This window comes from Pezoporus occidentalis, unplaced genomic scaffold (assembly GCF_034315485.1).
Source record: "Pezoporus occidentalis ecotype Australia unplaced genomic scaffold, CSIRO_AGI_Poc_V1 ctg11, whole genome shotgun sequence".
Lineage (NCBI taxonomy): Eukaryota > Metazoa > Chordata > Aves > Psittaciformes > Psittacidae > Pezoporus > Pezoporus occidentalis.
In genome coordinates this window covers 11,887,681-11,913,608 of record NW_026912886.1, presented here as the reverse complement: position 1 = coordinate 11,913,608, position 25,928 = coordinate 11,887,681, and the positions used below count along the sequence as shown (strand labels likewise).

General features: G+C 49.0%; 1 protein-coding gene and 1 long non-coding RNA gene across 3 annotated transcripts in view; one reads left to right on the top strand and one right to left on the bottom strand.

The window, feature by feature from the left end:
* The window catches only part of ST8SIA2 (ST8 alpha-N-acetyl-neuraminide alpha-2,8-sialyltransferase 2), a 32,354-nt gene extending 10,758 nt beyond the window's left edge, over positions 1-21,596 (bottom strand). Inside the window, exons 1-5 of one of the 2 annotated variants that reach the window (XM_062631080.1) lie at positions 21,392-21,596; positions 6,712-6,774; positions 4,707-4,835; positions 3,937-4,194; positions 1,384-1,677 (exon numbers count right to left, since the gene is read on the bottom strand). In XM_062631080.1, the coding sequence (XP_062487064.1) occupies positions 1,384-1,677; positions 3,937-4,194; positions 4,707-4,835; positions 6,712-6,774; positions 21,392-21,489 (842 nt within the window). In that variant the 5' untranslated portion in view covers positions 21,490-21,596. The remainder of the gene's footprint in view (positions 1-1,383; positions 1,678-3,936; positions 4,195-4,706; positions 4,836-6,711; positions 6,775-21,391) is intronic. The other variant, XM_062631088.1, reaches the window with a different exon arrangement.
* Positions 17,906-18,809, top strand: LOC134170050 (uncharacterized). The gene is made up of 3 exons (XR_009967103.1): positions 17,906-18,047; positions 18,144-18,290; positions 18,515-18,809. It is a non-coding gene; the product is annotated as an uncharacterized LOC134170050 (long non-coding RNA).
* Positions 21,597-25,928: the final 4,332 nt, after the last annotated feature.

The following is a 25,928-nucleotide window of genomic DNA, read 5'->3' as shown; positions in this document are numbered from 1 at the left end:
GGGAATGGTTGCCAGCACAGGATTAGCAGCCTGTTGATTTAAAGGGCTTATTACAGGAGCTTAATTCTATTTTGACAGATGAAAGTAAGTCAATTACAGCTAGAAATAGCTCAGAATTTGGGTTGTGGGATTTTTTCTTTCACTTCCTCTCCTCCCTTTCACAGAGTTGTGATATCATTTACTTCCCTTCCCTTACCTCAAAGCCAGCATTTTCTCTAAAATGCCTCTCCAGCCCAGGGAAGCCTCAAACACAGGCACTTGGGGCAGACACAGTTCATTCTTTCTCCCATTACTGCTGCCCGTGATGCACTGTGGTATCAGAAACTTCCTTCCTCCCAGCCTGTCTGCAGAGCTGCCCTTCACATCCCTTCCCTGGAGCACCCCTTTAGGCTTGCTTCTGCAGGAAATGACCCCCAAATCTGTCCCTGCCCACCCCTTGTACTTACACATAACCTGAACTGAGACAGACCAACAACCAGCATGGACCAACGGACCAGAAGAGATCAGGTTCAGAGATGTGTGGGGTTAGAAGTGCTCAAAACGATCAAGAAACATTAATGCTGAAACCTAGAGGTGAGAACATCAGCTATGTGAGGGAATTCCCATCCTGGGAGATCAACAGGGTTAGTGAGGATCAACAAGAACACCTACTGCCACTCCAGCATAAGCCACCGCCAGCCTGGACTCTCTAAATGAATCATGACTCTCCTTAGAGAAATAAAGCAAGAAAGCAACAGCCTACCCCATCCTGAAGCCACTTACATGGAATTCTCACCTATGGGGCTCCCTTTTTTATAACCTGCCCATCCCCACCGTAACCTGTGTGTCCCACACACCTGAAGTTATAAGGAGAGAGCAGAAAGACCCATTCCTTCCCTCCCAGTAAGTCCCTTCACCACCACCTGGCCCTATTTACCTAATCAAGAGGACCAGACCATATCAATCCCCTCCTTGGCTTGGCTGGTCATTTAAGATGAGCAGTGCAATTAGCACCATCACAGAGGCTACTCATGAACAGCCCTGCCACTGCTCTGAGTTCCCTGACCTCACTCAAGCACAAGGTGCCAAACCTCATCCCTAGCTTGGCACACACATTTCTCCAAGGAAAGCTCTAAATGGGGAGTTATCATGGTGACACCCAGGAAAACATTGCAAGACTTAGGCACGCTATATTACATGACTAAAAGCCCTCACACTCAAAGAGCAGAGCGGGGAGCCCCTGCTTGTGAGGTGGTCCTTAGCTCTCATCTAGGGACCAGCCACTGCCTATGGAGTTCTCACAGGTCTGGAGGAAGAAATAGCTCCAGCAGAGCTCAATGGATCGCTCTCCAGCTCAGGAAGCTCATGAAATCCTGGCTCTGAGCACACCAGAAACACTCTCACCCTCGGACAGCGTGCAGCAGGCGCAGCGAGGGGTAGGCAGTCCTGACGTTGATGTGATGCTTCAGGATGAGCTCGTTCACCCACTCCACTCGCTCCTTGCCCCCCTTAGCCATGAACGCCGGGATCCAGAGGATGCTGCCGTTGAGGCTGTGGAGGCGTTGGAGCAGCTTCTCCCTCCAAGTCTCATTCACCAGGTCCTCGAAGGCGCGTTGGATGACCGAGGGGTTCATAGTCACCAGGTCTGTCTTCATGCCCACGTCCTGTGAGTACTCCTGGACAGGGGCCAGATTGCACCTGCGAGGAGAAACACCAAAGAGCCCTTTGCAATGGATGTGACAAACAATGGCAGTGACAAACATGAGGGGCACTTGCCAAAAGCCAGGACCAGATGTGCCCATTTGCCCTTGCTTTGGGGAGAAGGAGGAGGGAGAATGAATCTCTGCAATAAACAGAGGCTCTGACCCGGTAATGATGAGCCATCTTAGCATCAGGTCATCATTCCTCAGCACGATGGCGTGTGCATGCATATTCCTCTGGGGCAATGCTAATAACAGACATAACTCTGGTGTCTGGTGGGTGGCTTTGTACGGATCGCTATCTCTTCTGGTGCGGTTCAGAAATAACACGTAGCAACAAACCTCCCATCTTTGCTGCCATGGCAGGTTTGCAGTGAAACGGCCTTTCCCACGCAAAGAAAGAGCTTGCCTCTTACGTCTACCCTGCTAGGGTAATATTACCCTAAATCTCTTTTCTCCTCCTGGTGCGTCTCTGCTAACAGCAGACGTAGTGGCACCAGCAGTGATAACGACACCAGCAGGAGGTGGATGCCAGGACATGGTCTCCACAGGGTTTGGCTGTCTGGAGGCTGTGACCTTCAAACCCCATCTCTGTCTGTGGGATTAACTCTGCCTCCTCCCGGGCTGTGCACGCAGGGACGGGCACACATGCTTCTCCAGGAGCTCCTGTGCCACCGGCTCCTGAGTCACACCAAGGATGTGGGATAAACTGCCAACAAATCACCCTTGTTATAAGGTGCTTTCCTACAGCTCCTTCAGGAGGGATCTGTTGCCACTAAGCTGTGTCATGCACGTGGCACTGGGTAAATGGCACCAGGTAAATGGCACCAGGGACCAGCTAATGGGGAGATGCAGAGAGATGCTCCTTCAGTGTGGTAAAACCAGAGGGTAGATGTGTGTTTGCACACTGCATGTTCTCCTGCGGCGTTTTATAGAGAAGTTACAGTATTTAACGAGCAGGAATTGCATCCTAACCATCTGTGTCGATAATCAGCCATTACTACTGTTTTCTCTGCTTTACAGATGGAGAAACTAAGGGAACGGTGTAAAGAAAATCCAGCTATTGGCACATAGAGCCCTTCTGGTCCACTCATCACAGGAGTAAAATCACTGAAAATGAACACTGAATTGAAGAGCTGTATCTTGGACACAGAGCCCATCACTGGTCACTGTCAGCCCTGCTGAAAAGGCTGCCTGGATGGATCAGGAAGATGAGGTCCAAGTGGTGGCTCAGATAACCTATGGTGGGAAGAGCACGACCATGCCAGCGCTGCACTAGCTGGGCAGAAGTTGCTCAAAATCCCAATCCTTACACCCAAAAGAGCTTTTCTCCTGCAGCTTTGCTGCCTGACATGAAAGCCTCTCCCTAAACTTTGCAAGAACTGCAATAAGCAATTTTCCCCTTTTCTCACTCTGATTACACTAAAGGATGTGAACGATAACACCTTGTCCCCTATGCACAGGATGGAAACTGCTAGCAGCCAGGCAGGCTGGAGCAGCCAGATTTGAGCAGGGGGCAGAGGTGACATTATTCTCATTCTCATGTCACACTGGGGACCACCTCTGTGAGCCGCTGATGGATTGGGCTGTCTTCATAATAGACTCACCAGAAAGCAAATGTCTGCACGTACATAAATCATCAGCAGGCTGCTCTAGCCCCTCAGCTAGCAGACGTACACAGGTGTCAGGGATAGGAGGGCAGGCATGCTCCTCCTCTCTGCTTCAAGCATCTTCTGTAACCGATCCAGTGTTTGTCCCATTGGGGATCAGGATCTGTTGCGGCTGGTACGTGGGGCAGCCCATCTGAATGGACATCAGTGCTGGGGATGGAGTGGTGACAGGGGAGCATCAGAGCTGGGTGTGCACAAGTGTGGTGGCAGGGCTTTGTGTGGTGCACCCAGTGCTTGAAGGCAGAAGTGGTTTGGGGAAAAATTGAGCTTGTCTCCATGGGAGAGTCCAGGGCAGGGGTTGTTTGCAAGAGGGCAAGCATGTGGGAAGAGGGAGTGCTTGGGACTGGGGGTGATGAGGGTTAATGGTGACCTGGGGGGTTAATGGTGTACCATGAGAAGACATGGGGTGGGTTTGCAAGAACACTGGGTGAGCATTTAGTGGTGGATGGAAGAGCTTGCAGCACGGTGTTTGCATACACATGATGCTCATGGGGCTGCAGGGCTGCACAGCACCATGCCACCAGGACTCCAGTCACTGCTCCAACCCCACCCGAGACCCTCTCAGCCCCACCGTGCTATGTCCTTACCTTATCACGAAGCTGTGCGCATCAATCTCGGGCCCACAGCGGCTGCTGAGCAGGACCCCTGAGTTGCCCACGATGGCGCAGGTGGGGAACTGCTTGCCCTTGAGGGGCGAGGTGCGGGGCAGCAGCTCGTACAGGTTCTGCGAGACGTTCATGGTGCTGTCCCTGTCAAACACGTAGTGGATGATGTCGCCCGGCTTCAGCGTCCCCTTCAGCACCGAAATGTCCTTCTCTGCATCTAAGAACTTCAAGATCTGTTTCCTGAGGACAGGGAAGAAAACGGCCCCATCAGATAAGGTACAGAGGTCATACATGAGATGAACTTTTGCCTCCCGGCTGCTCTGTGGCCAGTCCATCTGACAGATGCTCCCCAGGAATAGCTTACAAATGAGTATTGCCATCTCAACCCCTGCTCCTTCTCCACCCATCCCTTCCCAGCACAGACTAGCATCAGCCCAACATTAGTGGAGGGTGCCTGCATTTACCCCAGGAAGAAAGTCTCCTCTCCTCCATGACCCATTGAGAGCACATGCTGCTCCCACTTGACCTGGAAAACGGGCGCTCAAGTTCTCCTTATGCTGCTGTTGTGAGGCCAGCTGGTTCAGCTGGGAATTCATTTTCAAGTGATCGCTTACAGATATGAAGCCTAGCTCAGCAGGAGATAACCCTTTTATTTCTTCCTTGACTTCTTTAGATGATATACAGAGGCAATTTGCCAGCTTGCACTAGAGAGGACCAAATCTGTCTCTTGTCCTATAGGTAATTACCAGTACCTGATCTTCAAAGAGAGTGTCTGGTTGTGTCTCCATTTGGATGAGGCTGGTTTAATGTTGTGCTTAATGCTTTCATTACTTCTGTCAACAACAGCTGGAGACGAAGAGTCATTTATTACTACTTCAGCTCTAGAGAACAAGAAAGATGGGGAGAGGGAGAGAGGCAGGATCCGTTAGCATCCCAATGGCACTTCTAATCACTGTCTTCAGCTCTGGCTGCTGGTATTCAAACTTCATCAGAAAAGCAAAATTGTAGTTATTAGCTAAACAAGAACTGAAAGCCTGTTTGTATTCTGCTACACTCAAGCAGGCACAAATCCTTAAATACCTGCTCGCTTACGCGAACACAGACTTACAGCCAGGCACAGCAATATAGAAATCTTACACATGTAACTGTAGAGAGGCATGCACACACAAACATGAGCAGGCTCTGCTAAGACAGGCTGGCAGATGGACACTCACAGACAGGACACCGCAGAGCCCTGGGGAGCCCCCGAATTCACCAAGACATTTCCTACACGGACCCTATTGCCTCGTGGTCGCACGTGAGCACCCTGAATTGGAGCCAGCTCAGCTCCTGGAGAGGGTTAAAATCCTCATCAGAGAAGTGCAATCTTCACCCAAAGGAGAGATTAATTTAGCTGAGCTGCTGGGTGCTGCTTGTGAGTCTGGGCTATGAGCATCCAATACTGAACAGGGAGAAGCTGGCTTGCTGGTAACTTTTCCCTTGTTAGAATGAGGATTTCAGCATCCCTATTCCTGCTCCAGGGCCAGAAATGAGCAGGGGGACAGGCAACAACTAGGTGGTTTGGAGATGGTCACCGGTCACCCCCCAGCTTTTAAACCCTGCTCTAAGGAGCAAACCAGCCCCAGCACTTCAGTGCTGCTTACATCAAATGGCATGAATTAAGGGAGTCTCCGAATACTTGATGCCAGCCAGCCACTCTCCAAAGAGAATACCCAAGCATCTCATCAGAAGGCTGCGCGTGTATCTGCAGCCCTAAAAAACCCTTCACACTTCAGAGCACTCTGAAAAACATACAGGCAGAGCACTCACTATTAGCTAAAGAGAATCTCCCTCTCCGATGCAAAGGGCTTCTTCCAGCTGGGAAATGGTTTGTAAATACATACATATAAAAAAGCATGTAAACCCCAAGGAGGGAGAAGAGTAAGAGAGATGGAGCAGAGCTGGTGGCCCAGGCAAGGAGCTCCCATGGACACACTGTAGTGTTTTGGAAAGGCAAGGAAATGTGTTTATAAAAGCTGGCTGCCACTGTCCTTGTTTGTGTTTGTACAGTACCTGCCAGTCGAGGTTGTTGGCTTTGTATCCATTGTGTATTCTGCTGTATTACCTTGTGTCTTGCAGAGCTTATAAAAAGGTGTCAAAAATCATAAAGGAAACATGGTAAAGAAATCTTGGGAATAACTAAGATTTTTGTTGGTTTTGCCCATGTTCTGTGTTTTGATCACCGGTGGTGGCATCATCACAGAATGAGCTCACCCCTTCTCACATGGCATCACTAAGCTGTGCAACTGGGCCGCTTGATAATGCTGGGCTGATGTGAAATCATTGTGAAAATCACACTGAGAGACTCTGAATGAAGCTGTGATGCCATGAACTGACTGCAATGGAGCAATGTTACTGAAGTGCTTTACTATAAAGCCGAATGAAGTTCCAATGTCAAAGACAGCAGTTTCTCTTCTAACATCACTTAGTAAACCTATGAAAATGGCAACTCCAACGCTGACTTATTTTCACAATAAGTAACTCTCCGTTCCTCATTCTCTCAATCACCACAACTTGCAGATCCTTGGTTATTTGCAAATGATTATTGCACTGAGATGGAGGAAGGAGGGGGAGAAACGATTAAGAAAATGCAAAGCAGAAGTGAAAAGAAACAGATACATTTGCTAAATAAGAACAGCACTATCCAGTGAAGAGGAGAAGCAGATTAATAGCTGCCTTACAGCAAAAACAAATGAACACAAAATCTAATTTACAAACCTATTAGATTTGCTATGTAAGCTGTTCACAGCTGATCTGATTGTACCTCTGCCTCCAGAACTCCTGCAAGACAAAGGAAATGCATTATTTATAAACCCAGCACCTCTTTGGCAAGCATTGTTCAACAGTCAAGAGATCCTGCTCTGAAGGGCTCTGAACGGAGACACTGCTGAGCCAACCTTATCCCATTCCATCCAGGAGGGACGAGTCCTCATGCCTCTGAAGGGCTTTTCACATCCATCGTCATTGCTGCCCTGCTGTGACTGTAAAACCATTCCCACAAAAAAGCTCCTAACCACCCCAATTAATAATACTTGTGCAATCCAATCAGCCATCAAAGACATCTGGTCTCTGTCGTCAAAGCAGCATGCAGCCTACAGGTTGCATTAAATACATCTCTACTTTTTTTATTACGAGTCAGGTGTCAGCGGTGCATTGAGGTCTCCTCTATCCCCAGGTTGCCAAGGGACCTTCCCTATCCTTTTCAAACGGGGACTGAGCTGAATGATCTGGACCAGATTCCCACCACTGTTCTTGGGTTTTCAGCTGAGACCACCCAACATCTCCACTGTACCCAGACCAAGCCACCAGCCCCCTGGCTCACCTCATCCTCACAGTGCGCCATCTCCCAGCTCCCACTGACCCAGACCAGACCCAGAGTCCCATTCCAGCCTGCTCCAACTCCTGAGTGCCCTGAAGCTCCTTGTCCCCACCTTTGTGTGTGGTGTTACCCGGCTGAAGCTACGTGGCCAATTCACCAGTCATTCACACGCTGGAGCTGAGATCTGAAGTGACATCCTTGTCACTCCCATGGCTTAACACTACTGCATGAGGACAGGTACCAGACCTGCCTGAGCAAGACCTAAGGGAACAGACAGCCAAACTTTCCAGCACCTGTATAGTGCTATAATGAATAATAGGTGTGACCAAGACCCTTCAGAAGCCAGCACCACTCATACAGCCTGTGAATCCTCACTTAAACACATACAAGTATTGGTCTGCATCTACTTGGCTGCAGAGCCCCTTCTTGCTTTAACTTGCTGTTTTCCAAAGGGTGACAAAGAACAAGTCACCCATTTTCTGATGCTCAGTGAGACCTGGGCTCCTAGTCAGACACATTTTAACTGCCACGTGCTCATAGCTCTGTCTTATTGTTTCCATTGCACAGATATCCAAATGAACATGCTCATAAAGAGAACCAAATTTTCTTCCAGCAGAAATACTGCTACCTGGAAATATATACCTTAATGAAAATGTATCTCAGGAGCATGTATTTCTACCAGTCCTGAAAAAAATCCCAACTGCATTAGACATAAATGAAAAAGAAATAGAGTGTGTGAACGTTTGGTGCCATCAGACTCAGGGAATGAAAAGTAAATCCCTTTGTTAGGCTGAGCACAGCCCTCAGCACCACCTAACATCAAACCTTTGGGACAACAATGGTTGTGCCTTTCCTCCCTCCTGCTGGGGACCATCTACGGTCAAGTCAGAGTGATTCTTGCTCCAACACTCTTCTCTTTCCTTTGGCAAACCTGAGAGTCGGTGAGCTGCCTCATTTTTTGGTGCATCAAGGGAACAGCAGGACTACCTTATTCCTAGAGCCTACTGGCATTTAACAACCTCTGCTTTAATGGGGTTCACGGCAGGGTGTGGAAGCAGACTGGATTAATGTGCAAACCATGCACGCTTTCTGAGACGTCTCCTCTGAAGGAGCCTTCCAAATGGGATTCACACTCCTTCACACTTGCCATACGACAGATAGGGACTGGATTAAGGGCTTAGAAAAAGAAATGCTGCTCCCTGAATAAGTGCTGGTTCACAGTCTCTGTGAAAAGGAAAAAAAATCACAGAAATCAGAAAGTAGAGAGGACCTGTTAGCTCCCACCTCATCCCTGTTTTGTGGCTATGGCAAGCCTGATCCGAAGCATCACATCGTATTATTCAAATGCATTTATCCAATCTAGCTTTACATGCCGCCAGCGACAGGTCTGTGCATGTCTCCTCCTGAAATTAAGGCAGGCATCGATGCTGGACATGAGGAATGCAGGTTGAGAGCACATCTCCCTGCTCACTGTGTGCAGCGGTGGTGGGAAAGGGGATTTCGCTGCTGAGCAGCCCCTCAAGGGCAGTTTCTTTCCCCCTCACACACTGCGAAAAGCAAAAGTTTTCAACATAGTGTAATGCCAACAGAGCATGATTTCTGCTGTCACATGTGAACATGGGGGAGAGAGCAGGGCTTCGCTGCTGGCCACCTTCCCATGACTTGCTCCACGGCACTGGGCTCACTGCTTTCTGGCTGGCAGCAGCCAGGATGTTCTCACCTGAGATGCTGGCAAAGCCACTGCTCGCTGTACCAGGCCTGGTATCTCTCTCAGAGCCATGGATCTTGCCTGAAGCTGGGATATGATACTCGGCTGAAGGTCTTAGCTGGCTCAATGAATCCTAAGATGCTCCTGTGGCTTCAAAACCACCAGCCTTTTGGCCCTTTGTATCCTACACTGCAAGTTCTGAATATCTTCCTTACAATCTCCCTTTGTACAGGTGAAAACAATGTGCACTGTGAATCACAGAATGGTTTGGGTTAGAAAGGACCTTAAGATCATCGAATTCAAACCCCTTGACATGAGCAGGGATGCCTCACACTATCAGACCATGGGGTGTATTGCCCTGTGTAGCACCCTGTTGAGCTCAGCTCATCAGTGGGTACCAGCCTGGCAAACCAGCCACTCAAAACACCCATCGTTTAGCCAAGCATGGTATTTCCCAAGCTCTACCATACTTCATTACCAACACAGCAAGTCAGTATCATCGTACTGCTTTGTTCCTCTCACCTGGGAAGAGGAGAACATTAAGAAATGGAGGGCACTAATTAGAAGGCACACGTTTAGCAAAAAACCTCAGCCCATTTTATTATCCCTTGCTGACCTGGAGTTTCGAATCTCTTGGCTTCAAAAGGCAAAGAACAACCTCGATTAAAATTGCACAGATAGGCATTGATTTTGAAAAGCTTTCTAGTGCTACATGGTGTTTAGATTGAATTGCTTTATTAATCTGGTTGTTATCAGTTTGATTGTATAGCCAGCTCCACAAAGTACCAACCTGCTTCCTAATCCTATTATTTACAAAACACACTCTTTTTTTGACTTCTGTGGGGATGTTTTCCAGTGATAAATCGCATCTATATGTGCTAATGCCATATTACTGGCTTATGCCACCCTTTCTCATTTTTGCTTTGAGATTTTCAAGCTGAATTTCCACTACCTAAGATATTATATAGGTCAAAACATTCTGTGCTCAGATGTAAAGTGACACTGATTCATATATCAGAGGATAAAAAAAGAAGAATTTTCTTATGGTTCAGGTCCAAATTTTCTTGGCTGAATAATTTCTGACAAATCAGATACGTGAAGACTTTTCTATTCACCCACTATGAATGGGCTGTTTGGGGATTTTTGCATCCCCTTTCATAATCTCTCACTTCTTAAATGATTCTCTTAATTATTGCTAGGTACGGTTCGGTCTTGCTTCCAGCAATTTCGATATGTGAAATCAAAGCTGCTTTGACTGAACAAGTAGGTCACGCAGCCTCTTTGGGTGAGTGGATCTCTAAGAACAGGCTTTATGCATCCACATCGTCGGGCTTACAAATTCCAAGACGTTTTTTCCATGGATATTTTACAATGCCCACCTCTGAGTCCTGCTTCCTCCAGCATCTGTTGCAGACAATACACATGGGAAGCGGTCATGAGAAGTAAGAGCTAGCCAGAAATTTCATCCATACCTAACCACCCATTTAGTCACACTTGTGGAGCTCATTCCCAGTGGAACAAAACCTCTGCCTCTTCCTGACCTTGGGCAACCCAAGTCCTCCTCTTCTCCCTTCTCCACATGAAAGAGAGATAATGATCCCTTGGATAAATTCTGCTTAGCAATCCCCCATCTGAATTCCACAGAAAGAGAGTTCAGAGTGCCGCAGATTTTATCTTGAGGGGTTCACATGATTAACACACACTAATTAAGTTTTCACAACCTGCTTTTGTGTTAGGTACATTTTATGACCCTTGTTTTACAGCTGGGACACTGCGGGGGGAAGTGGCTTGGCCCATAACACCAAGAAATGCCAGTCCCACAAGCCAGGACAGGAGCACTACTATGGGCTTAACAGCACACCAGCCCTCTTGAAAATGCTGCTCTTTACTTGCTGAGAGTGAGTATGGCTCCTGCAGGGTGAGAGGGTAGGATATGTAACCCAGTAGACCACAGGAATCAATCTATAAAGGTCTCACTGGCCTGAAAAGCACACGCAGCCATTGGTCCCCTGAAATGGCTGCAGGAGGTACCCATAAAGCAGTCTGTATCTATTTAAAAAAGAAACCACCACCTATCTTTACTTTGCTTTTTAAGGATTGCTCTGATGTTGTTCTCAAGGCCAGAATTGCTATTTTCTATCTGAAGGGCACATAAGCCTGCTTGGGCACTACCCTCTCAAAATCACTGCTCTCCCTCCCCTTCCCAAGGCATCTGTGTGAGGAGGGGATGTGGAGCAGGCTGCGGAACAGGCTGCTCACAGCCCCTCCGCAGGATGCTGCTTCACGGCCAGGCAGACCCAGTCACTGTAACTGGGGAAAGGGACACACTGCCCAGCCACTGAAAAAGAAATACAAACACAGAGATCACCCCCCTCCTCCCAAACTTGATAGACTCACCGCTGCAGACACTCACAGTCACATATAATCCCATGTGCATTCACGGGCATAAGCCAGACCTTGCAATGTCAGGGACTAGCTGGCACCTGCACAGCGCCTCGCTGGAGATGGGCTTGGATGCACCGACTGCCCTGTTGAGTGAGTGGATTAATCCTGCTGACTAAGAGCAGTGCAGTCATTAAGCTAAGCCATGGCCCCCCTGAGTCCTCAAAGATGGGGCAGGATTCCCTCCGGCCAGAGCTATGACATGGATCAGGGTACAGGTTTCAACTCTCCCTCCTCTTCCCTGAAATTCAGGGTTTGTGTTGAGACCAGCAGAGCAGCAGATGTGATTTCAGTTGTCTGTGAAAGAGAAATAATTGCCTTCCAACTGCCAACCTGTCCAGCCTGTCCTGCAGGGTGGAAAAGCAAAGGTGTCCCGAGAATCCAAACTGAGCAGGAATCCAGCCCAGAGGCTGGAAACCAGGATTTCTTGGGTACCATATCCTGGCTCTCCATCTGTATATCAGGTCTTGCTGAAAAGATGGGGAAAGGCCACATTCATTGGCAAGTCCCCTTTTGTGCTTCTCACTAGATACTGAAGTGGCTTCTGTGGGGTTTAGGTAAAAGCCCACTCATATACATGAAATGTTCTGCTATCAGGGTCAAATTTGGAGAGGAAAGGCTTTGCTCCTGCTTAGAACTACAGAATGGTTTGGGTTGGAAGAGATCTTAAAGATCATGCAGCTCCAACCCCCTGACACGGGCAGGGACATCTTCCACTAGAGCAGGTTGCTTCAAGCTCCATCCAACCTGGCCTTGAGCACTGCCAGGGATGGGGCAGCCACAGCTTCTCTGGGCACCCTGTGCCAGCGCCTCAGCACCCTCATAGTGAAGAATTTGTGCAAATTAGAAACAAAAGCCAAAGCCAGGTGAGAACCAATGGGATCTGAGACGCATTTTGGAACCTTAAGACCATGTACTCAAACACACCATCATGCATCCTCCCTAACACTGGCATTCCCCTACCCAGACATGCAGCTCTCGCAGGCTCCCTTCTCATCTTGCCTTCCTGCGTCACATCTCATAACACACCAGGAGGAGCCAGGACATCTGACACTTGCACATCATTCCCCGTGACATTTCATCAGTCATTTCCAAGCCTGTCATCCCAGGGGTGTGGAGGAGATTACAATTAAGAGGATTGGTGGCCATTGGGTAAACCTGTGTACACACACGCTCCTGGTGAGGAAGGTTCCCTCCCCAGGGATTAATTGGAAAGACATTTCTAAAGCATTTTGTCTGCTAGGATGAAAGATCCTGCAATACATCTTGATGAGACGTTTGAAATCACACTTCCATGTGTTTAAAATCTCACTTGTTCATATTATCACAGCTTGGCAGGCTGAGTGTCAAAAACTTCCTAAATATCAGGTGCTATTTTTACTGCTCCCAAGTTTCATTCTTTCTATTCTTTCATACTTCTGCATTTGGAAGAGTGCGCCCATACCACGGCATTCAGGAAAATCACTTTGCTCTGCTGGGGTTCTGACGCAGCTGCAGGGGCAGTGCTTGTACAGCCAGGCCTGTGGTGTAGCATCTTCCAGCAAGTCAAAGAGACTTGGTGTAAAGGCATCAGCTGATGGTCTTGATGATGTTCCTATACTTGCTATTACCCACCATGAGGGACACAGATCTATCAGTCTCCTGAAAAACAGCCTTGCTAATTTGGTCGCTTCCTCCCATGCCCCTGCATCCTGCAGGCTCCTTCCCAGGGACCACAAGAAGACAGGAAGGTCAGAGGTGCTCAGCATCCCTCCCTGCCAGGTGGTAACTGTGACTTTACATCAGCTCCTGTGTAAATGAGAGGAGGGTTTGGCTCTGAGATTTCTGCCTGGTTACAAATCACTGTGTGATCATTGAGGACACGGGAATCAAGACACATGAGTTTGCAAAACAGAGACACCTATTGCTGAATAGAGAATCAGCCAATTAGGCAGAAACGCTTATATGGCAAAACCAGAGAAGAACCAGCAGGAACGGCGCAGCTCAGATCACTAAAGGACATGAGGCAATGGGAGGGACACTCGTGGCCACCACGACACTGCTTGGGGATCACTGCACTGGGATAACCACAGCACCAAACCCAAATCCCTGACCCTGCCCTGAGCTACCTGCTCTGAAGGACCTGTAAGAGGCAGGACGATGCTCAGAGCAGCCTGATGGTCACTGCTGTCCATCAGGAATCCCATGGTGCAGGCCAAGTGCTTCTCCTGAGCCAGAACAGTCTCCCTTGCATGTGTGGAATGTCAGGTCTCACATAAACACGCATTCACCATCACATCAGCACAACCTGACCTGTGATGCTCTTGTATTATCGCTGCTCTAAAGACAAAATGCTCACGTGCTGGCAGAGCAAAAATGTCACACATCTCACTTCTCCCCATCCCATATACTAACAGGACCTTATTCTCTCCTTCATCTCAGGTCTTCCATTAGAGGTTTATTCCTGGCATCAGTTCAGTTTCTTTGGCTGTGTTAATTAAACAGTCAGCAAAGAAAAAGACACTGAAGCAGGCAAAAAGGATCCAGTGAGGAGTTTGGGACTGGGGTGTGTGTGTTTGTGTGTTTAGCTTTCCCCTTCTGGAACAAGAGCCCACTGCAAGCCTAGAAAGGAGCTGAGACAAAAGCCTCACTGCTTAAAAACCAGATCTACACTATACATTTTCCCCGTGATAATCTTTTCAGCCAACAGAGCAGAGCTATCAGGGAGCACAAACAGCAGAGCATCAGTTTTGCAGCAGATCTGTCACCCTGAGCATTCGCATCCCAAAAGACAAAAATCCCAGTGGCTCCTGCAGCATCTTGGATGCTATGTACCCTGGGAAATGGGAATGGTGCAATATGAAAAGAAATCATGTCTGAGGGGCTGTGGTTCCTCTGGCTCATCCTGTCATACCCATCTCTCACCTACTTTTCCCACTGGTCTGTGCAGCCCCTTGGAATGCTCAAGGTCTGGTTTTCTCTTTTGCTGTTGACGTGGATGCTGAGGACCTCTCCTGGGCATTGACATCCTCCTGGAGTGGTTCTTCTGTATGAGCATCCTCAAAATAACATCTGGTGCCTACACAAAGAGAGCTGGGAGCTCCTGGATGAGAGCTACACCCTGAAACCAGCAGCTGTCTGAGCTATTTCGCCACCCTTACAGACATTCATAAGCAATGGAGCCATGCAAGGACCTTCACAGGAGCTTAATCCCCAGATAACAATGTCCAGAAGCCAGTAGTGGTTTCAGAGCTTGATCTCCTCTCTCCTCCCCTGGCTCATAAAGCCACACCACGGAAATACAGGCAGCAGTAAGGAGAAGTTTAACGACCAACTCAAGCTGCTGTTCAACAGTTGAGTGTGCTTCTGGATGCCTGAAAAGATGCTGGAGATGCCTTATGACGATGCTTAACCTTCTCAGGGGAATCACGTCCCCTGTTGTAGCTGCTGGCTGAGAGCTGAATTACATTTTTGAAGATGCCAGTAAAGCTTGGGCTGGAGGTAATGGGTCTCCATGGAAGAACTATCCTTGGATTCCGAGCTGCCAGACACATGGCAATACCTGGGGGCCACCACAATGCTGTTTGACTGAGGGAGGCCTTGAGAAAGCACCTCAAAACCATGTTATGACTGTGACAGTACATGCTTTTGAAAGCAGCCCTGCCCATGGAGAGTGCTGGATGGGGATGGCGTACTCAGCATGCAGATGTCCAGCCTGGGTACCTTTCTGTTGTTTGTTTGCGATACTCCCAGTGGATTTCTGTATGCAATAACAAGAACTTTACTTGCAATAGCAGTAAGAAAGAGTCCAGCACTTAAACTGGGAAAGAGCTGATCTGGTGCATGAGCAACCAGCTTGATGAATCAGAAAACCTCAAAAGGGTCAAGAGCAGGGCTGGCAGAGTTAGTGGGATCAGGGTGATGAAGCTGCTGACCGCCTGGCAGAGGGGAGCATCCCTGAAGCTGGTGGTGTTTCTGCCTTGTAGTGTCACCTCCAAGAGCGACCATCACTCCTGGGCGGGTGCAAAGACTCCAGAGTGGGTTACATGATGACAGGACATAGATTTGTGCTGTGGCATCACTTGCTGCTTCAGGAGGACCATATTGGTCCCACCACCCTCGCAATGAGCACCTTAACCATGTGCTACCCTTCCAGCTCATCTTCCTCCAAGACAAGAAGTTCTTTATATATTTACAGTGGGAACACAAAGAAAAGGGGGCTGTAAAGACACTCTTGTCTTGGTTCTTTGCTTCCCCCCTCCTTTTTTTTTAATACTGCATAGAGAGGGGCAGAGCTGCTGACACCAGCTTGCTCTGCTGTGGTGATTGCTGAAGGACACCTGAAACTCCGCTCCTACAGTGAATTTACTGTGCCAGAAAACTCCCTTGTTTCCAGAGGCAACAGGGGACACAAGCCAGAGAAACAGCAAAATAATTATTGCCTAATGTTGCAGTGTGGGTTTATTTCTTGCTGCCGAGGATGACCTAGGCCCAGGGAAAACAAATAACAGAGGCAATTCTAAGTCTGTCTTTGGAACATCTGTGTTTTTATAGTAACTGTGCCTGTAGATGTATTTAAGCAGCGCTGGTCGCAGGGATGAAAAAGCAAAATACCTGTAGCCTGAAAGCCCGAGGAAAGGTAAGGGAGCTCTTACAGAATGCCTTCCTGGAAGATCAAAAGCACATCTGGCATGCCAGTAGGCACTGAAGAACAGATGTCCAAGCAGAATAACCATGGTTGCTGCAGAGAATCCAACAGAAAACGACCCCTTCATCCATGTCCAGGAGAAGCCAGGAGGGCTCCGGGTGGCAGTGGGATCTGCTGTGTCACTGCTGGCCACCACCCCAGGGCTTCGCTCTGTGCCCAAGAGCTCAGCAAGAGCATGGAGGAGTGGGCACTATACTGCTGATGGCTGAATCACTTAATCCCACCGTTAGCTGCTCAACAAGCCTTCGCTAAATGGACCAACATTTGGAACTCCTTGCTCTCTCCAGGGAGAAAAGAAGGTTTCCCAGACTGGGATTGTGCATTTGTGGGCTTAGAGATAGGAAACAAAAAGCATACTTGGGCAAAAGGGAAACTTGAAGCCCTGTGGGGAGCTGCTTTGCTTTCTTCATTGCTCTGAGAGTGGGAACTGGTAATGGCTTCAGCAACTCTGCACCTAAGAAGTGCTGGCTAGAGATGTGCATCCTCCTGTCACAGCTACTGCCCTCCTCACTGGGAAGCTCAGAAATTCCCTCCTTGGGGGTCTTGCTGCTGACAATCAGAACTGGACCAAAGAGTAGCTTTCACTAACTGCACTGTAAAGCCCCTAGAAGGGCTGTTTATGCTCATGGTGCTGGGTTTTCTTTTTGTTTCACTGGATTATTTGGGGGTTTGCTAGTCCTTTCCATCCTGCTGCTCCCAAGCCCTCCTGCAGGACACCAACTCCCTGCAGGCAGCACTGCTCCTGCCATTCCCTCAGAGCTAAGCTTAAGGAAACAAGCTACGGATATTCATCTCCTTCAGCTTGCCCTAGGCAGGAGCAGAGGGGTTTTGTATGCATCTTTGTGGCAGCCACCCCTGCCCCTGCAGGAGATGAAGGAGTGCTTCACAGGGAGGACGGGGAACTCTGCAGCCTATCTGACACCTGCTGCTTGAGCTCAAGTTATTGTCAGAAGAGGTGCAATTAAAGCCAGCACCAAGTATTTTCTTACTCAAATCAGTGCTCCAACATTGCTTTTATTTTCAAGCCCAATGCATCATGGGGCTTTTGTTAGAGCCTCTGCCATACCAAACGAACACAAAGGCCTCTCCACTGGCTCCATTTACATGAATAGTTACAGGGTACCTGTGGGCTTCTGCCTTGCAGAGAGCTACTACTCCTCCAGACCAACCTGAGTAATTGTTGGCTTGCATGCACCTGCTGTGTGAGTGCAAAAAAAGTGCATGTTGGTACAATACAGCACCTTTTCCAACAAAACCTTCTGGTGCAGAGCAAGTCTTAGACTAACTCTGGGTCAAGCGCAGTAAATCACAGCCTGAAACATCTAAGCAGGACATTTATACTCCCTGGACCAACCTTGACAAGAAGCGTTATGACTACAGCACGCTACAGACCACTCACAGCAAGCACATCAGCCACCATAAAGGATGCGAAATCTCTCTGTGGCATTCCTGAGCCTTCGAGAGGCAGGCATTAGGAAAGGGCACGCGTGGAAAAAGCAGCAATTTACTGACAAGCTTCCAGGCAGCCTGGAAATATGAGATGCTCCTATTCACCGCTTAAAAAAAAGGCAGAATGTAATTCCTCTGGTGATGAGGATGGAAAGGCATGTGGCCTGGGCTAGCAGGGAAAAGGTTGGCTCATACTAAGACCAACCCATTACCAAGTGTCAAGTGTTCCCTAAGATGGCTCAGGCGCTAATTTGAGAAGTCACCTGGTGGCAGCGGGTCAGCAGCTCCCTCTACAGACAATCAGGACAGAGCCGGACCCCTGCAGAACCGCTACAGCCGACGCATAATAACAAAGAGTCCCTTTAAACTGGAGCAGAATTTTTCTCCTTGTCACCGGCAATAATTATTCTGCTCAACGCCGGGTCCTTTGTCTCCCTGTGCAGCGCGAGGTCTGTCCCGCTCGCCTATCCTGGATGAAGAAATGGCTGCGATTGCATTAGTGTTCCCCAAGACAGACATTGAATGTGTCTTTTGTTTCCTTGCAGGGAAACAAAGAGCCGGAGCGATGGAGGGAATCGTAAGCGCCACTGGGATGCAGGAAAAGTTCAGCAGCCCGGAACCAGGTGGTTGTTTGGGAACAAAGTGCCAGGACCGTTCATAGCAGCAATACCTCACCGCGGCAGCACACACTGGTGAGCATGAGGAGCGAGCCAAGGCGAGCGGGACGAGCGTGTCTGCCTGCCCGCTGCCATCCCGCAGCATCAGCGCTGTGTCCACGGGTGATCTATATGCACGACGACAGGGATGTGGCAGGGGTGGCTGCAGGGTGGGAGGGACAGGGTAATGAGAGTGACACAGCGTCGGGAGCAAGAAACTGCTGAATGTTCATCCTTGCCCTGACACTTCTTTGTTTCAGTATCTCTGGGCTGCAAGAGGTGGTGTAGGAATACCTGGAGGAGCAAAGCTGGTCTGCTTATGGAGCAAACATCTTTCTCAGCAGCCTCTGGCAGGCAGAGCAGCTCCAGTCGCCCCTAGCTCCTGCCTCCCTTCACCTGCGATGCTGGGAACTTATTTTCTGGGAAAACAGCTTGTTTCTTGGGTTGTCTTTTTGTCCTTTTGCCAGCAAGATTATATTTTTACTTTATACCTAATGACCATTTTGTTCTTTCTTCCTGCAATTTCTCAGTATCTGTAGGTGAGAGAAATATGTTCCCCCCTGCTCCCACCCGTATGAGGCATATTCTTCCAAAGACAATCCAAATTGCAGGCAGGGGGCAGGGTATGTGTAAAAGTGGGCAAGCTGTTCACTCCTCACAATAATTAGAGAGTGTTTGGATGCCAAGGAAAGAGAAGAAAAGAGTTGCACCTGCCTGCGTTTCCCAGCCCCCCTTCGTGCCTGCCCAGCTCTTTGCTTTTCCTAAGGCTTGGGCTGCGCTGGCCAAAGCCAAGGCGCTCTGTGGGGTATGGAGGAGGATGCTGAGCTACACGATCCAAATATCCCTGACCTAGGGGAGAGCTGCACAAATATATGGTGCCACGCAACCACCTCTAACAAAGAGGAGTTATACCCTCCTAGACACATAGAGAGCTCCTGGAAAACTTTGTAAGGGTCTATTTCTCTACACTGTTTTGCATTGCTGCTGTCACACAGTCCCCTTTACCTGCAGGACCTGTCTGCAAAAGATGCTGTTATCATGGGGCCCTCAAAGTTCAAAACCCTTTGTCATCTCTTGGCCTACTGTAGATGAGGCACTCGGCTTTTCCACATCTCCCCAGTGATGTACTTCCACCAGGTCAGAGCACTGTCTTGACCATTCCTGGTACCACTGCAGCATACAGAGATGAAGTGCTCTTTGTGCCGGGCTCCTGTGCTAAGAGCTTAAGGTGTAAGATGAACATTGTTCAGCCCCTTGCTGTGTTTGTGTTTGAGCTCACCAAACCCGAACCATTTTCGAGAACCAATTGGGAAATGAAAAGCTTGAGACAGGGCAAACCAAGAGAAAGGGTCAGTTTGTCCTACTTCATGATTGCTTCTTGATGTAGCAGGGTCCCGTCTCTGCTCTGTGCTTCCTGGTATTGAAAGCACAGGACCTTTACAACCTGGGGTGTAGACTGCTTCTCTCCTTTCCAGTTACCTCGTGCATGCTGGAATGCTGTATGAAACAAGCTGCTTGTTGTTTCTACAGAACTCATCTGACCCTGTTGCCATCTCTGCCACGGCACAGCTTGGCAGTACTCCCTTGGAGAAACTACAGCAACAAACTCAGATACGAGGACTTGGAGATAAGCAACCAGCAAACATTCAATTTCCAGTACACCCACAACACTGGGAATCCCTAATGAACCAGGGTGAAAAACAGGACAAGTAAGTAAAACAGAATAGATTTCCAATAAGGGCACAGCAAGTTCTAGCAGGCAGATCTAGCAGATAGGCAAGGAGACAGAAGAACAGAAGCCAGAAAAGAAGATGGGAGGAAAGCAAAGGGATCGGAGCAGCCTGTCCGATGGGGGAGGAAGCCTGGGAAGCTTTTCATTTCCTTTATTATTATATAGATAGTGCCAGCTCATTGCAGAGCAACAATTCATCCAGCCTGGTAACCTACAGCCCAGTGCTGGATGTTTCTGGACACGGCTCCTGACCTTTAAGCACTTCTTGCCTGCAGCACCCAATATATTATAACAATGAAACAATGACAAACATCACTGCATTTCACTTACGATTTCAGGCAGGTGTTTGTTTTGCTGTAACACAGTGGACAATGCCACAGAAAGCCCTTGTGCCATTTGTGCACGAGTGCACCCCACATTTCTAAAATGACCTGATTTGTTTTCCCACACTGCTGTAGTGAGTTCCTCAAGTTAATGCAAACCCTAATCTCTGCATTTGCTCCTGTCATCCCCTAAGTTTCCAGCAGCCTTCAGAGATGTGGTTTATGGAGTATGGAGGGTGTTGTTTACCTTCTCAGACTTAGGGGCTGCATTAGCCCCTGCCATAGAGGGCACTTGCAGGTAAACACCCACCATGGAAGTGATCAGGAAGGGGTAATCACAAAGCCCCAGATGCAGCCCATGGATTGAGCTCTCTCACCCTGCTCCATCACCACCATCCAACTGGTCCCTGCTCACCCTCTCCTATCCCGCGGACAGGTCCTTGCTCCACCATCCTTAAGGCTGGTCCTTCATCTATCACCCCTGCGGGGTTGTGTCCTCTCCACCACGCCCAGCTGGACCAGCACCCAACATTTTGGGCTGCAACTTGCCCCACCAGCCGCGGCCAGCAAACTGCCTGCAGACATCCCGCTTAAAGAACAGCTCCATCAGCCCAGCAGCACTGCCAGAGCCCACACCCCTCTCTCCAGACCAGTATTTGCTCCAATATCCCTTTAGACTGGTACCCGCTCCAGCATCCCTACCCAGACCTGCACCTTATGGAGCACCCCTACCCGGACCGGCACCTCAGCGTCTCTAACGGGACCGGTACCAGCTCCCGCACCCTTGCCCGGACCGCGGCCCCGCGCCCCGTCCTGCCCGGCGGCGGGGCGGTCCCGCCCGGGGCTGCGCCGGCTCCGCGGCACTACGCAGGAGCGGAGCGAGCTCCTTCCCACTTCGGCACGGCAAGAACCGGGAGAGCCAGAGACAAAGAAACTGTCCGGGCGCCCGCCCCCTTCTTCTCCTCCACCACCGCCGCCGATACCACCGCCACTGCTGCCTCCCCGCCGCCGCCGCCTCCAGCACCCCTCTCCTCAGCGCCCTTCCGCCCCCCTCCGCGCCGGGGAAGGGGGTATTTATTTACCCGCTCTCCTCCTCGATCTCAGAGATATCGGCGAAGATGAGGAACCCCACCAGCAGCGTGAGCAGCGCCAGCGTCCAGCCCCGGCACGGCAGCGGCATGGCTCCCGGGCTGGGCTGGGCTGGGCTGAGCCGGGCCGCTCCGCGGGGTGCGGAGCGCGGAGCCGCGTCCCGGCTCAGCGCCGCCGCCGCCGCCGCCGCCCGGCGGGGCCGCTCCGCCCCCCGGCGCCCGCGGAGCTCCCGTCCCGCCCCGCCCGGCGCGGGGAGGGGGCTCGGGGCGGGCTCTGCCCTCGCCGCCCCCCGCAGACAAAGTTTGCGGCGTGTCCCCCCGAGGGGACACACGGGGGATGCTCGGGACCTGCCGGCTGCGCGGCCGCGGAGCATCCCCTCCCCTTGCGGCGGGGTCAGGGTGGGGGGTTTGGGGGAGGTTTCCCACCGAAAGGATGAAAACTGTCATAAATCAGACAAAGCCAACTGCTGCTCGCGGTGGTGGTGGTGGCACCTTGTCCTCCCTTGAAAGGTGCGCACAGTAAAGCAGACCTTTTGGGATGGAAAACACTGTAAAAGGAGATGATGATCACTATGTCTATCAATCACCATTAATTACCTCTATCACTATTAATTCCTATTTCAGTAACAATAATTCTTTGCACTACTATAAATGCAGACCATGACATCCATACCGGTCTGGCCACATCTCTTTAAATCTCACTGGAGTTTGAACAGGCAGGATTTATTTGAGCCCTAGGTGCACCAGGGGCTCTGCTATTGAAACACTGGGATGCGTCTCTGCCACGCTCACAGCCTCGCTAGCAGCCTCCTGCAGGCTTTGTCATGGAGAGAAAAGGCTTCATTTTCTAACCAGAAAGGTAGATGAAAGTGGAGAAAAGTTGAGAAGGAGAAAGGGATGGGCTGGATTCAAGAACAGCCAAAAAAGACTAAGAGGTCATACCCCTGTTATCTTAGTCTAGGGCCAACCTTGGAGAGGAGCATCCCGCTGTGCTGGGGTGAGTCAAGGCCAGCCTGGCCGAGAGTCTCCAAATGCAAGCATAATCCCTTCAGACCAGAAAGCTGCTGATAATGGCAATATCTGGCGATACACACACCAGCGAACTGGAGAGGGACGCGGTGGATTTATAATGCAGCAGATAGAAGAAGCACAGATGTGTTGAGAGAGAGAGATACTAATTGCTTACATATTTAAAACAGCATCTTTAGTCTGAATGGGAGGCACCATTAAGCAAAACAGAGCTATTAACTGGGGCCACTTGGAAAGCTGCCACCTTCCCTTCAGTGCACGGCGCTTTGCATCAATACAAAAGTATGTTGCTCAGGGCATGAAACACTGTCAATGTGTGATTCCTACCGAGGATGCTGAGGTGCTCTGCACAGGAGTGCGTCCATTAATATGGGAAGGTGTAACTAACTCCTGTTGTGTGTTGTGTATTGTGTATGGGAAGGCATGCTCAACAAAAGACTTTTCTCTTTATCTGGATTAAATGGTGGAAGGTGCTTCCCTGGAGATTCTGAAACGCGTGTAAAAAGAGGAGACAAATCACCATTACATTTATAGGCAAAAAAAATACAACATAGTTGAGTCTGGTACAATTACCCTGTAGTGTATATGGCAAATTTACAATCCCATACACAGCTTTTGTAATAGAGCACATTCAGGCCTCTGGGGAGAAAGCGATTTTAGGTGGTGTAAGTAGCCCCATAATTTACCTTCTGCATAAGCCTGAGAAAAGTCTCATTTTTCCTTCTATTCTTCTTGGGCTCCTTTTGCTCACCCTGTTTCTGGAGTTTCACAGCAGTGTAACTGGCCTGAGGATGAGGAAACCTCAGGCTTTGAGGTGAGCTGGCTGATGTGGAAATGGACATCAGGGTTTCCTGAGATGCAGTGGCACAGAGCACACACCCCAGCTGCCTTCCTGATTTACGCATCCACGGGAATACAGATGGAGATATCTGCTCCTACATCTCTTTCAGCTCCATTCCAGGTGGTGTTTTGGCTTCTTTTGTCTTTCAGTCGCCAATCACAATGGTGATGTGAAAGAGCAGAAATCTGTGCAATAAGTGGGGGGGATTGGTCAGTGTGTGGTAGGAGTTGCTTTGCCTGGATGAGGACTCTCGCAGGAGCAGGGACGTCCTATCTGCTGAGATGCTGCTTCTGCTGAGGAGTAGCTTGTCTTAAAAGACGTGCTGGGATTGACTCTGTTCCTGCATAAGTCAATGGAAATGCTGCTATTCACTGAAATGAAATGAAAACCCTCCTTGCAGGGTAAGCTGGGAGTTAAGCTTCATGCCCTTCATTGGAGAGCTCTGCTGCTAGGGATTGCACAAAGAGCTCTCTGAATCCTCTACTTGGTGTCATCTGTTGCTGTATTCCCCTGAAAGATGTAGGTCAGAGAAAAAGGTCATTCTTCAGCTGATCAGGCTTCAAACACAGGGACCAGGACCTTGAAGAACAACTGGTTGTGAGTGAGGAGGCAGCAAGCAATATAGGAGATGCAGGAACAGAGCAGCTTGCTGAATTATTGTGTAATCAATTAACGAGTCTGTATAACATCAGCAAGTGCAACTCTGAGATGAAAACCTACAGATCTTGTTGTACTAAGCTCTGCACGATCAGGAGTCCTACCGTAGTGGTAGAAAGAAATGAATATAATAGGTACTGACTGCAGGAGAGGACATTTTAGTCTGCATTCACTCCAAGTCCATCCTTTACAGCATCCTGGCCAGACTTGGGGAGGAAATAATGCACCCTTGTTTCATGCGCTGCTCGTTATCCTGAAGAACTGCAAAACTGCTCTGGAGAAATTGCTGTAGTTCCTCAAGTGTTAGTCATCCTGCACATTCCATTCGCTATGAATCTTCACATGATTCAGATTTAAACAGGTGCGTAAATGTTGCAGGATTGGGTCTGTAAGCGTCCAGAGCCTCAATTTTATGTCTCATTTGTAAGATGGGTTGCAGGAAGATGAGAGCAAACTGTCGCAAATAGACTGTTGTGCTAGAGTAATACGTCCTGAAACAGAATAAAAGGCTATTATATCTTCTACTTCCTAATAATTTGAGGAAATAATTCTGTATCCAGAACATTTGCAGTAAATACAATAACGTGTAGTTAAAAAAAAATATCTTGGCATAAAGGCAAAAGTAAGTGCACCAGAACAATATTGCATGTTGCTGCTTTGAAGGGGGAAGAGAAAAGAAATGGCATTTTACATTTTCTTTTTGACCTTTGAGAAATATCAGGAATATGTAACAGCCACATTCACCAACAATAGCTCAGAGGATTCAGAGAATAAGAGTTAAACACCTTGGGACATTTACAAACAACTGGCAGAGAGGTGATGAATTTAAGATGTGGGTATGAAAGGCACAGATACACAGGGAGTGCAAAAATAATACATATTTAAAATGCTTTTAACCTATGTAAGAAGCGTTATTGAGAAAGGCAGTGGCTCCTGAACAAGCAAAGGAGGGACAGAGAAGATGACCCATGAGGTCTTTGTCATACTGTGACGAATGAGAAGGCTGGGTGCAGTGAGAAGTCTCAGGGGACCTTTCTCCATCAAGTTTGTAACACCATAATATACACATAGCCTTCCTCATACCTGTCAGCCCAAATGAACAAAGTTTACAGCCCATTTTATACAGCTGAACAGTACTCTGACGAATGGGCATGACAAATGGGAGCCTGTATTAAGCAGGTTGTCATGTTTCACTGCCTCGTTATTGGCAACGAACCTGCTTCTAGGTGCTTTCCCCAAAGAAAAGTCTCCCCCATGAAAGTCAGGCCACTCTTGAGGCATGTGAAGTGTCTTTTCCCCCACAGTAAGTTCATTAGCAGGAAAGAAGGATGCCGATTCAGCAGGTTTGATGCCCTCCATTTTCTCCTGAATGCTCTTGATGGTTTCTGTGCAGAACAAGGGATTGGAGCATAGCAATCCAGCATCTTTGCTCACAGATGAAGAAACACTGGTAATCACCAAGCACCTTCCAGAGCTGTCAGTCTCCTCACCTGGCTTTATTTACCCTTGGGTAGATGTTTTCCAGCTGGATCCCAATGCAGCTAGGTCCATTACTAGAATGCATTCACCTGCTTCCTGTAGAAGTCTACTAAAGGACTCCCATATAGAACCATAGAATGGTTTTGGTTGGAAAGGACCTTAAGATCATCTAGTTCCAACCCCCTGCCAATGCTGGACAAATTGTTTCTCATGGGCAGGAGGATATGAATATGGTTCCTTTTTGAGAAGCAGACAGCACTGAGATGTAGCCTTAGCACAGGCATTTAAACATTGGTGAATTTGGATTTAGCCACATTAGAGGGGTCTGCAACATTCTGTGATCTGTCCCCTGTTGAACTGAGTGAAGAAGCCTCCCTGCTCCTCAGGCTGGAAGGGAGAGCCTTTACTTCATTGGAAAAAGGGCCAAAACCCTCCTGGTTCTCTATTTTCAGGGATTTTTTTGCCATAGGAAGGAAGACTTCAAGTCTATCATTCTCTTCATACCCAGAGTGGTGTAGCACCAAC